This window comes from Austrofundulus limnaeus, unplaced genomic scaffold (genome assembly GCF_001266775.1).
Source record: "Austrofundulus limnaeus strain Quisiro unplaced genomic scaffold, Austrofundulus_limnaeus-1.0 Scaffold27, whole genome shotgun sequence".
Taxonomy (NCBI): domain Eukaryota; kingdom Metazoa; phylum Chordata; class Actinopteri; order Cyprinodontiformes; family Rivulidae; genus Austrofundulus; species Austrofundulus limnaeus.
This window is the reverse complement of record NW_013952429.1, coordinates 1,325,459-1,337,972: the sequence shown is the minus strand read 5'-3', so window position 1 is coordinate 1,337,972 and position 12,514 is coordinate 1,325,459. Positions and strand designations below refer to the sequence as shown.

Genomic DNA, 12,514 nt, shown 5'->3' with positions numbered 1-12,514 from the left:
CACACACACACACACACACACACACACACACACACACACACACACACACACACACACACTTTTAAGATGTAGTGCTCCCCGACAGCACCAGTCTTCATGAGACAGAGGCGGTCAGGAACAGTGAGCATCAAACGATGTAAATGAGATTTTTTTTTCAATAATAAAAGAAAATACAATTAGATTGAACATAAAAAAATGCACAGGTTTATTGGATATTTCCTTTTAATAATAAATCAAAGATCTTTGTTTACTTTAAAGATGCTTTTTTGCAAACTTTAAAGTAAGTCAAACATAAAAATATTTCTTATAAGTAATAACAAATGGTGCAATATGAGTTTACTCCAGTAATTCTCCAGATATGTAACTCTAAAAGGCGGGTATGCACTCGATGTAAATAAACTTCTTAGTGCATATTTTATTGTTTGAAGTGATCAACATGGTTATGAGTGTGTCTTCTCCCTCCTCTCTCTCAGTAGCACCAGGGCTCGTTAAGCTGCTCGGCTGCAGGCAGCTCTTTCCTCGATGGTCTCTCCCACGATGAAGGCGGTGGTGGACGCCGTCTGGGCGGTGTGGAGCATCGGGGCCTCCATCTACGACTACATCCACACCACCGCCATGGAGGAGCGCATCCACACTCTGGAGAACGTCATATCCCTCCACCAGTGTGCGATCGGGCTGCTGTCGGCCGGCGTGCTGGCTCTCTTCACCTACATCCTCTTTAGGAAGCTCTAAGGACCGGCGACGCTGAAGAACCGCAGCTCGGTGCGACGCAGTTCACTTTGATTAGAAAAGCTGCTTGGTTTCAGGAATGGGTTAAAGTTGGGAAGCAAAATGTCACCCAACAAGGAAAACGGAAGGAAAATCTGGTCTAAAATGAAATCAGAACATTAAGGTAGTGAAGTATTTAATGTGGCGGTTGTAATAAAATTAGCGATGATTTAAACTAAAGAAATTTAATCCAGTTCCACTACGAAACTCAGCTCTGTTTTCTTGTTTCAATCCTGCTAACAGTGCTGTCACATCAGCGCCCTCTAGAGGCTGGGAGCAATTACATCATCTGAACAGAGCAACTCATGTGCTCATGTTCGCTTGTAAACCCAACATATTTTTTCATTTTTATGGAAAAAACAGCAACCTTCACCCTATCAGTGAGTGTGTCACTGCAGCATTTTTTTAGGGACCAGCTAAAATAATATTTATGGTCATAAAAACAGTATTTATGTATTTATTTCATTTTATAAATAAGATACCATATTATTTTAAAATTGATTCTTTTCAGAGTAAAAAAAATACTTAAACATTTAAGTAATCTTTTAAAGTTTGTCTTAAATCCATTGTTTCTCATTAGTGAATGTAAACAGTGAATCAACAACTGGCAACTTCTCGTCTCGACCCGACCCGGTGAGATTCTGGTGAAGAGCTTTTTTTTWAATTTTTTGATTCCTGAAAAAACTGGCACATTAATTAGATTACAGAGGTTTTGTCCTGGAACCGGAAGGTTGCCGGTTCGATCCCCCGTCCAGCAGTTTCAGTCGTTGTGTCCTTGGGCAAGACACTTCACCCGCCTTGCTTACTGATGGTGGTCAGAGGGTCCGGTGGCACCGGTGCATGGCAGTTTCACCTCTGTCAGTGTGCCTCAGGGCAGCTGTGGCTACAATGTAGCTTACTGCCATCAGTGTGTGAATGGGTGAATGTCTGTTAAAGCGCTTTGGGGTCCAGAGGGACTTGATAAAGCGCTCTATAAGTTCAGTCCATTTACCATTTATTAAGAAATTTGTTTTGTGGTGTTTAAACTCCTTTTGTCTGTCCAAGACCAGCAGCAGATTAGTAGATTACAGAACGTTAGATAATTAAATAACGGTTTTTGTGAGCATACGTTTCATGTTGGAYGTCAGATGAGAGGAAATGCTTCTCGAGTCGTAGTTTTTGTTGTGTCGGCTGTTACATTGATTATTGTTAACATCAAGATCCAATAATGTGTGTTTTTCCTTAACATTGTATACCTCAAAGCTAATTGTGTAGGCATCACTGCTGTTAAAAAGTACTGATTATAAGTGTCCTTGGAAACTGTGAAACTGCTTAGAGTTGATGGTTGTTTAGGTTTTTCAGACTAGCTTTCATTCAACTCAGCTGCTGCTTGGTTTTTAATTCATGTATCATTGATCACTGATGCAACAGGTGGTGTGTCGTAGAGCAGTGATGTTTCAACACTCACGATCCTGTTACAGATTGAAGAAAAAAATTGCTACTAAGGCGTTTAATAAAGAGGCTCAACAATTAGTTTTTTAATCACTTATTTTCATCACTTTTTAACGGTTAAATGTAAAAATGTTATTTCTGTAGCTCTTCTGAATTCCCACCCAACTTGGTGTCTCGTGACCCAGAGTGGAGTCCTGACCCCTCAACTTCTGGGCCCGCATTTATCAAACATCTTAGAGTGGATTTTTAAATTTCTTAGATTTGCTCCTACTCTCAGACTTAATTGTAAGTGCCAATTATCAAAATTCTTAAGTCTAAGAATCACTCTTACTCTCCCGAAAAGTTGCGGACTCAAGCGGTTAAGAGTTGCCACTACGGGTCTGAGATGGACTGAGGAGACAGAGATCACAGCATTTTTCTAACACACAGTCTGTTTTTAGAATGCATCCTTTTTTTTTTGTCTTTGCAGCGTCGTTTTCTTGCATTTTGTTGTTCGTGTTTTGAAGTTTGCAACATTTTCTAACTTGCAGTCAATTTTACGAATACAGCATTTTTATTTTGCGTTTACTTATTTGAACTTGCATCATTTTTTCTAACATGCAGTTGATTTTATGAATGCATCGTTTTTACTTTGCAGCATTTTTTTTCCGTTTGCAAAGCATTTACTCTTTGCTGCGCGTTTGCACCTGTCAGCCACCGGACAAATCAGCTCTAAAAGACTGGCACTTAAGAATTACTCCTACACTTCACTTAAAGTAAGACTGAGACGCTTCATAACTGACCTTTACTCTCAGCTTTTAACTAAGAAATTTTTTACACTTAAGTCCACTCTTAGCAGCATTCTTAAGAGTAATTCTAAGAAGTTTGATAAATGCRGGCCCTGGTCAAACTTGAAACATTCGTTCGTTTGTGTTGCTGTTTCCAAACCATTACTAGAAAACACCCTCAGATGAAAAACTGTTTTTAATATCACAACAGACTCACAGATTGGATCGTTCTAAACAAAATGTTTTCAACAGTCTGCTTCTCAAAGCATCACAACAAAGTAAACACATGCTGTAAAACATTACAGGCATTAAGAAAACAGGTCAGAGTCTGGGAATGTTTACAGAACACGTCTGGACCTTTAAGAAGAATAAATAGCCTCTTTTCTTTACGAYCTGAAACTTTCCACTTAAAGGTGACGAAACAAGTCGTGACCGGAAAGAGTCGAGTCGTGTTTAAACACTTCCAGGTCCTTTTAGAAACAAGCAGAACGTCTGTAACCCACTCTGCTCCCTCACAAGTGTCCGGTCTGAAACAGAGTGTATTTGGAGGTGAAGCGCTCCACGCTCGGCCCCTCCAGGAACTTCATGGCTCTCCAGTGGATCTTCCCACAGTTCTGGGGCTGACCGAGGGGTCCCTGCTCCTCCTGGATGTACTGCAGCCACAGATCTGCGCCGCCAGGAGAACGGCAGCGTTAACGTCTCACATTCAAACAAGGATTTTATTTTCATCTGTTAATTGTTTGGACTGATAAACCAGTAAATAAACGTTTGAATTAATTCTGTTTTTTGTTGTTTTTTTCCCGTCCTACCCACCATCATCTGAAGTGCCAAACTCCTGCAGCGCTCTCTCATAATAGTCCCTCAGATTATTGATCTTTGGAGTCTCCTGGGGAAAAAAAGATTAGTCTTTTTCTGAAACACTTGTTTTTTTTCCCCAATTTATAAAGAAACTGAGGTTTAATAATCAGCTTTACTTCAAGTGTATTCTTGTTTTGAACAATGGGAGTGATATACGTACTTGTTCTTTCTCTATTTCAATCATTTTTGTGAAAAAAGCCTTGGACAGTGGACGGTTTTCTTGCAGGCTGCAAAAAAAAAGTTTTYATCAGTTTTCAAATCAGTTTTTTGTCCACGTGACCCATAAAAGACTTTTTATGACATCATTAAAATCTGACAATTGGCTTAGTTTACAATTTCATCACAAATCACAACATATTTTCAGAGATTGTTGAAGACTCAGCATCACAAGTTAAACTTGAGATTTAAACCGGAGCGATATCCACATTACTACCTTGTAAAGGTCTTCTTTGCTTTCTTATAGCCTCCGGTCGAGTAGGACCAATCCAGGTAGCGCTCCTTCATCTCCATTGCAACAGTGGCGACTGCAGACTGCAGCCCTCTCTGGAAACCAATAAAAACTGTCTGTGAGGCGGTTTATTTTCACACACACACAGCTTTCATCTCAGTTATCCTGGATCTTAATCACTTTGTATGTGAAGAAAAATAGATCAGTTTGTCTCCTCTAAGACAAACAGCGAGCTTTTATTTTCTGTAAAATAAAACTCTCAGGAGGACGTTGGACTACCTTGAAGACAGCTTCTGTCTCTTCAGGACTCTGGTTCGCCGTGCTCCACTGGACCTGCAGCTGCCACAGTGGCAGACTTTCCTGTGAAAAACAAAAACATCAATAGTTAATAAATTAACTATTTGGGATAAGATGGATTGTTAGGACTATGTGTCATTATAAAAGATGTTAGTTTATGTTCATACTTTCAACTCAAGAGTTTTTGAGTCACAGAATCAGATTATATGAGATTAGCTTCAACGCCTTTAGGTTTATTTTATAAAGAGTGAACTTACAGGTTTTAAAGGGATCCATGATTAGTTGTAACATTAGACTTTATTTGATAAACATTTATTTTAACTGTAAAATAAAGACTAAAAATACTTTAGGCCGTTTAGCTTTTATAATTTTAAAATATATTTAAAGACCATAAATATGTATTAGCTCAGCGCTACACATTCTCCTCTCGTCACTGAGGTCCTCCATCCACATGACAGAGAGGGAAATGCAAAAATGACTCAGCCTGCAACTGAAAATATGGATGGAGGACCTCAGTTTAGCTTGTTTGTTGCGCTAGCACCGAGCTAATACATATGTATATATGGTGATAGTGTCGGCGCTAAAGCTAACAGGCTAAGCTGAGGTTCTTCTTCCATGAAGCAGCTCTGTTGTCCTCCATCTATATTTTCAGTTACAGGCTGAGTCATTTCTACCTTCTCCTCTCTGTCAACGCTCTGGTTTCATTTAAAAGAGTCGATCATCAGATATTGTCCAAGATTAACCTTCAGGGTGGATATAGCTCGCTAGCAGCCTCGCACCGTTGACCTATCCACGTCATCATTTACCCAGAATGCTTTGTGTGGAAATAAAATGTCTCCGTCCGTGTACTATATTTTTAAACTTTTAGTTTAAAAATTATACAAATTAACAGCCTACAGTATTTTTACAGTCTTTATTTTACAGTTAAAATATATGTTTATCAAATAAAGTCTAATGTTACAACTATTCGTGGATCCCTTTAATAAAAGGACTGGAGTCAGTTCTCCATAATTCATCTGCAACTTCAGTGAGAAGCAACACAGAAACATTAGATTGATCAACAAAACCAGAAACAACCCCCAGGTGTGTGTTCTTGCTCCACACACAGAGGAAAAACCTGAGCAGTGAATAATCCTCCTCATGCAGCTAATTCTTAACTAGACTGTTGGGAAAGCTCCGTACCAACAACCAGATATTCTGTTCACAGCTACCACAGTCCCTGACTGAGTCAGGGCCCGGGTTTTTGTAGAAATACACAAAGACTTCATCGTTATTTTCAGCTACCACTCAACYCGTCCTCATCCATCCACACGTGCAGCCAGAGGAAATAAATCAGATGGAACAGAGTAACTGGGTCAAGGAGATGACCCAGTTAAACAGCGGCTCTGCTGGATGACGTGTGGGACAGCAGTTGGACTGGGACTGTAACAGAACCCGTGTGCCAGAAAAACCCACTGAAGGACTAAAGGACCGATCACTGGGGACAAGGTTTGTGTTTACCTTGGGATTAACGTGTGAGAGGGCGTCCTGGAAGAGCCCGCCAACGTCTCCGCTCCCCAGCTGCATTAATGTTCGCAGACTCAAACACCACACCGACACAGACTGGATGTAGCGCCGCGCGGCCGCCACAGCAACACCGGCTCCTCCCTCAGCATCACCTGACAACAGCAGGATCTCCAGCTGGTCACATGGAGAACATCGTGTTAGTTTCCTCTCTTAGCCGCACAAGTTTGATACATCCTGAGCCTCAACCACTCAGCTGTCAGCTGATTAAAAATAACTAAACAGACAACTTTGGGAAAAGTCAGTTTTGTTTGTTTTTATGGTTTCAGTTTTCTTCAGCTACAGGATTAATTGACTGCTTTTTTAATGTGCCTTCATTTCTCGCAGATCACATCTTTAGCTAATTAAGTTTATCAAGAATTATGTACTACATAAATCCACATAAATGTGACTRAAATGTCATTTGTAATCAGATCACACAAAACAAAAGTTATAGTACGGCCTAAACGTTTCTTGTGGGGTTCCTCAGGGTTTATTGCTCAGCCCACTGTTTTTGKTTTTTGTTTTGTTTGAATAAATGACTTTCAAAGTTTCCAGACTGTTAATGTTTCTATTTTTGTAAGTAAAAAACAAATTTTTTAGAGGAACTGACTAAAACAAATGTCTGTATAGAATGGGGGAAAAATAGACACAGTAAAGGATTTCATTGGATTTTAATAGTCAATAATGTTAAAAAAATAAATAAAAGGAGCCATCTAGTAAAAAAAGTTTCACTGATTTTCTGGTTGGAAATAGTACATATTATACTTCACAGCAGGGTTCATGCAAGTTTCAGTAAGTTAAATTTAAGACCTTTTAAAGACCTTTTAAAACCATCAGGAATTATATTTCAGACCGAACCGACGCATTAACAGAAAAATTTAAATTGTGCCACAAGTTTTAACATAGAAACCTTTTATTGCTATCAATTTAGTTATTAAATAATATTTAAATTTAATATAAGAACACCAAGTTATTTTAATGAAGTGGTCATATCTATGAGACCTTCATATCGACTGCTGTGGACCGCTTCCAACAGAGTTAAAAAAAATCACTGATATCAAGCCAAGTCTAATTGAAAACACTTTCCCATGAACTTCTTTGTTTTTTGGGCAGGTGAACAAGCTGCTGTATGCGGGAGGTTGTAGCGGCAAAGAGGTCGAAAACATGGAAGTAAACTGTGCCGTTTTTTGCCTGCAGTTATCACGGGATTTGTAGTTTAAGGACGTACAACGACCGATAGCAAACTTAACACTTCATCAAGACAGATTGCATCAACCTCTGATTACGGAGCTTTAATTCTGTATATGTAGACAGCCAACGCTTCTCAGGAATGATCAAAAGTAAAAAAGATTAAGACTTGATAAAATTAAATTTAAGATCTTGGATGAAAATCTGGGCATTTTAAAGACTTTTTTAGGCCTAAAATNACCAAGTTATTTTAATGAAGTGGTCATATCTATGAGACCTTCATATCGACTGCTGTGGACCGCTTCCACTGGAGTGTAAAAATCACTGATATCAACCCAAGTCTAATTTAATACAAGAACACTAAGTTATTTTAATGAAGTGGTCATATCTATGAGACCTTCATATCGATTGCTGTGGACCGCTTCCAATGGAGTGTAAAAATCACTGATATCAACCCAAGTCTAATTGAAAACACTTTCCCATGAACTTCTTTGTTTTTTTGGGCAGGTGAACAAGCTGCTGTATGCAGGAGGTTGTAGCGGCAAAGAGGTCGAAAACATGGAAGTAAACTGTGCCGATTTTGTCTGCAGTTATCACGGGATTTGTAGTTTAGGGAGATACAAAGACCGATAGCAAACTTAACACTTCATCGAGACAGATCGCATCAACCTCTGATTACGGAGCTTTAATTCTGTATATGTAGACAGCCAACGCTTCTCAGGAATGATCAAAAGTAAAAAAGATTAAGGCTTGATAAAATTAAATTTAAGATCTTGGATGAAAATCTGGGCATTTTAAAGACTTTTTTAGGCCTAAAATTTTGATTTTTAAATTTTAGACTTTTTAAGACCCTGCATGAACACTGTTCACAGATCTGACTTGATTTCTGTCATTTTTCTGAAAATGAAGTTCATGTATTATGTCCATCCATTCTGAAACTTGCTTTGGATTTTCTAATTTAACTCAACAATTTGTGTTTAATAATGGTGAAATAAAGAGAGCGTGTAGAATGTTTTCAGTGTGATCAAAGACAGCAAACAAATTTAAAAAAAAAATTGCCACAAGAATAAACTTAAAACAGAATCCACATGACACTAGTGCCAATTATTGTACCACAAGTGTTATTTAATTGTGCAACAGAATCAATGTAATAAATACATGTTTAGTAGAGGTCTTACCCAGTTTTTGTAGTAATTCTCCTTCAGTAGGGAGGAGTCATGGGCAYGCTGTAAAACTCCCAGCAGCCTCTCCTGTCTCTGTGACACCAACAGATGATCAGTCAGGATTTACTCCTTAACTTTACAAAGGCTTAAGCCCCTGACACTTCGCCGCACTGAGCTAACAGAAAAAAAAACATCATAGGTGGTTTTTATGCACCTTTTCTTTCAGCTCTTGGACGTTAGTCTTTCTCTTTAGTCTTTCCAAGCAGAAGGCCACATAACAGGTCCACATTGGCTCTGAAAGGAAAAGCAAGCATACCATTTTTTCTTTGAACTTTTGTATCCAGAATTTTTTTCTAATAACACTTTAAACTTATTAATGAAAAAAAATATTTAATTCACGAATATTCTTTTTTCTAATTTTTTTGTTTAACTGAAACAAACTTTGCTGTAAACATTGCTGTAATGAAGATTAATATAAAAGTGGTCAGAAACTGATTTAATGAACATCAACATGTGTGTATTTTCTGAGCTCCCACCAGTGTTGAGGCTCTTGACGCCCTCCTCGTACACCTGACAGCAGCGCTCCTCTCTGCGGTTGATATCCGAGGCTCGACCTTTGGCTGAGTGGAGCTCCTCCCCGGCCCCCGGAGCCTCCAGCTCCCTCTTGGCCATGAAGTCCCAGGTCAGGCTGTCCTCCGTGTAGTTTGTCTGTAAGCTGAAAAAAAGGCAAACCAAAAGGATAAAGTASAAGTTGTTGGAGTAAGAAATTGTTTTGAGGCTGTGTTTGTTCTTTACTCTTGCAGAATCATGTCCTGAAGTTCTTTGGTGAAGTCAAAGACCGATGCTATGCTCAGGAGTGAGATGACAAACTCTGCTTCTGTAGTTAAAAAAACAAAAAACATTACATCATTAAAGTAGCTTCTGTTGTTCAGTTGTAGCTGCACACTTAATACTTTCTGGGAGTTCCATAAAAATCCTTTCAGAAAGCTTACCTTTGATTTTGTCTGTAGCGTCTCTGTACACAACCTCGGTGAGTTTGCCACTCAAGATCTCAGGAGAAAACTCATATTCACCCTGGAAGGTGTGAACAAGAGGTACTGAAACATCAAAAACAAAGCGATAGCATCTTCGTTTGTACTCCCCTACCAGGTTTTTTAGCACTCACAAAGTCCAGATCAGCTTTCTCCAGCACCTCTTTCTGCTTCCTCAGCTTCTCACAGTGCAGCAGCTCCATGCGGAAGTACTGAAACAAAGACCGACCGAGGATTTAGTGGCTGCTCGTGTTTTAAAACAACTTTCAATGTATCCTTTTCTTAACTGTGTGAATGATGATTCAGTTTTCCTGTTAGTGCTGACATAATTATTCACATTTTTCTAAATATTGACTCAGTTTCAGCTTTTTGAACATATTTCAGCTAAGTCATTCAGCGTTCACACTGCATTTTCAAAGAAAACGTGGGTTATTCCGTTAAGGTTGCATTGCTTGCTTTACCTCCTGGTAGACTTTCTTGCTGTTTGGGTGAAAACGAAGCGCTCGCAGAAACAGGTGTCTGGCACTCTCGGACGAATCTCGATCCTCCAGCTCGCTCTTGGCAGCCATGATCCACAAGGCTGAAACAAGCAAAGCTCGGTTTGCACACTTAAAGATGCTGAACAGTAATAGAAGACCTCAGCAGAAGTTCCGTCTTAAATCTCTACCTGGTTTGTCGGGGTGGATAGCAAGCATTGCTGAGAAAACCTTGCTGATCTGACCTTTGGTTGTCTGGTGAGTGAAGCGGAAATTATTAGTAAAAACTAAAAATAAAGAAAAAGAAGACACAGGCTTGTTTGTRTGTCCAATGTCTACGTACCCATTTCTTGGCAAAGGCAACATGTGAGAGCCAGAGCTGCACATCATCCTGTAAATAAACAAGTATTTACATTCCCTTTTGTTTTGACTGTACACCAATTCATTTAAAAAATAAAGACAACAGTTAGGTTTTGTTGGAAGTAAGACGTCACTCTGTCATGCACATGAGTCCCTCAAGGATGTGTACTCAGTCCTCTACACTTCACTCTAATGAAACATGGCTGTAATCACACACACACACACACACACACACACNCACACACACACACACACACACACACACACACACACACACACACACACACACACACACACACACACACACACACATTTTTATATAGTACCTTCCACTTTTTTGTGGCTCTTCTGAAAATACTGGTTATTCTGTGGATGATGGGGAATTCAATCTCCTCCTGTTTAAAGTGGTAACGTATGTGCTGAAAACACGAACAAACACAAAGTATTTATAATATATGTATTTAATGTATTTATATGTTTTACCTAACATATCTAATTCATAGAAAATGTGTTTCAAAGTCTTTCTTTAATATTTTATAAACAGTTACTTACCGCTCTTCTCTTCTTGATCAGCTCTAAAACATTGATTTCATACTACAAGGAAAAGACAGGTAAAATTAAATGTCACTGTAAATCTGCCTTAGCTTATCCAGTACCTTTAATTTATTTACAACAAACACTTCCACATGAAGATAAATCTACTTTACCTGAATGTAGGAGATGAAGTCCTCCTTGTTTACAATCAACCGGTGCAGCTTGTACTCCAGAGCTGTTGATTTCTTTATTATGGCTCTGAAATAGTCAGAAATAATGAACCAGTTTTGCTAAATTCCCTTTCAAAGTTTTTTTTAAGCTTTGGCTGCATTAACAAACACTTCAGTCCAGCCATTTTAAGAGAAGTATKTGTTGTTGTTTTCTTTATTTCATTCTGAATTATGAGTATTTAGGCCTAAAAGGCTCCTGAACTCAAGAGTTGAAAAAGTTTTTATTGAAACAGGAACATCAACATAGCAAAGAAACATTTTTAAAAGGGATATTTTAGACACTATACTGCAGTCTGTCAAAAAGACACAATTTGTTACCATTTCTTTCGTTGAAGCTTTAAAAAAAATACTAGAGATAACACAGTTTGACACAGAGATTAGTATTTTAAGAGTTGAAGGGCTATCAGAAAGTCTGGAGATCAAAATCACTTTAAAAGATGTTTGAATTCAGCTGTCTGAAAGCAAAATATAATGAAGTTATAAGTGGTGTGGTTTTGTTTTCTGCAAAGCTTATATGATGACTGACAGTTCAGAGCTCAAATGAATTATCCACTGGTAACACTGACATTCACATTGCATAGATAACGTTAGATTTCATATCATTTGACTGGGTGTTTTCTCCCTGCTAAACAGGGAGCAGATCAAAACACGCCATAAATCATAAAGTAGCCTTGTTTCAGAGTGATTAAACTGTGAAAACTCACTTGACTTCTTTCTTGGTGAAAAGTCCCACTCTCTCCAGCTGCTCCAGCTCAGGGATCCGGTCCTCGACCCGCTGCTGAACGATCTCCGCCATGTTTGCTGTGAACGCGGTGAGTGAGCCTCAGGCTGCACAGATAAAAGCTCAAATAAAACCAGTGTTTTCAAAAACTTCTCAAGGAAAGACTTCTGAATAAGATAATAGTCTGAATCTGCTCCGTTCACGTGTGAAAGTTGTGATTGGAGGAACTTCCGGTCCCGTCTGTTAACAGGTCCGACAAGAAACACAAACCCGTGAAGGGAATTTCGTCTCTTCTTTCGTGATCTGAACTTTTTGGCCTAGCCAACAAGAAGAGGTGATTCCCTTTCAGTCAATTCACGGTACAAGTATGGGAGACCACGCCCCTGCGTGTCCTGGCTGAAGCCACCTCTAAAGTTGGAAGAAAAGTTCCAACTCGTTAAAAAAAAGGTTGGAAGTTGGAAGAGGTGGGAGTGCTTGCGAGGTGAAGAGCAATAGAACTAAGGAGTCAAAAAGAAAAAAAATTGTACAGGTCTTCTGGACGGGTTCTTCTCTAATGAAACGTTTCATCTCTCCTCCAAGAGACTTCTTCAGTCTGAGAGTTTCAGGCAAAATTCAGGCTTTTAAGCCTGAATCTAAACATGATGTCCCAGTAGCTTTCAAACCCCAAAACACATTACGGCAAAGACTGGTTCACCCC

At 39.0% G+C, this 12,514-nt stretch overlaps 1 protein-coding gene across 3 annotated transcripts in view; it reads right to left on the bottom strand.

Moving 5' to 3' along the window:
* Positions 1-3,144: 3,144 nt before the first annotated feature.
* utp6 (UTP6 small subunit processome component) overlaps positions 3,145-12,514 on the bottom strand; it is a 12,081-nt gene continuing 2,711 nt past the window's right edge. The window contains exons 1-20 of one of the 3 annotated variants that reach the window (XM_014004903.1): positions 12,021-12,105; positions 11,801-11,924; positions 11,040-11,124; positions 10,885-10,926; positions 10,659-10,751; positions 10,316-10,363; positions 10,164-10,227; positions 9,958-10,076; positions 9,631-9,708; positions 9,458-9,539; positions 9,261-9,342; positions 9,002-9,180; positions 8,680-8,759; positions 8,481-8,558; positions 6,070-6,249; positions 4,552-4,632; positions 4,258-4,367; positions 3,985-4,051; positions 3,780-3,852; positions 3,145-3,633 (exon numbers count right to left, since the gene is read on the bottom strand). In XM_014004903.1, coding sequence (XP_013860357.1) covers positions 3,479-3,633; positions 3,780-3,852; positions 3,985-4,051; positions 4,258-4,367; positions 4,552-4,632; positions 6,070-6,249; positions 8,481-8,558; positions 8,680-8,759; positions 9,002-9,180; positions 9,261-9,342; positions 9,458-9,539; positions 9,631-9,708; positions 9,958-10,076; positions 10,164-10,227; positions 10,316-10,363; positions 10,659-10,751; positions 10,885-10,926; positions 11,040-11,124; positions 11,801-11,892 — 1,788 coding nt within the window. In that variant the 5' untranslated portion in view covers positions 11,893-11,924; positions 12,021-12,105 and the 3' untranslated portion in view covers positions 3,145-3,478. Of the gene's footprint in view, positions 3,634-3,779; positions 3,853-3,984; positions 4,052-4,257; positions 4,368-4,551; positions 4,633-6,069; positions 6,250-8,480; positions 8,559-8,679; positions 8,760-9,001; positions 9,181-9,260; positions 9,343-9,457; positions 9,540-9,630; positions 9,709-9,957; positions 10,077-10,163; positions 10,228-10,315; positions 10,364-10,658; positions 10,752-10,884; positions 10,927-11,039; positions 11,125-11,800; positions 12,106-12,514 lie in introns of those variants that run through there. The other 2 variants (XM_014004904.1, XM_014004902.1) reach the window with 2 other exon arrangements.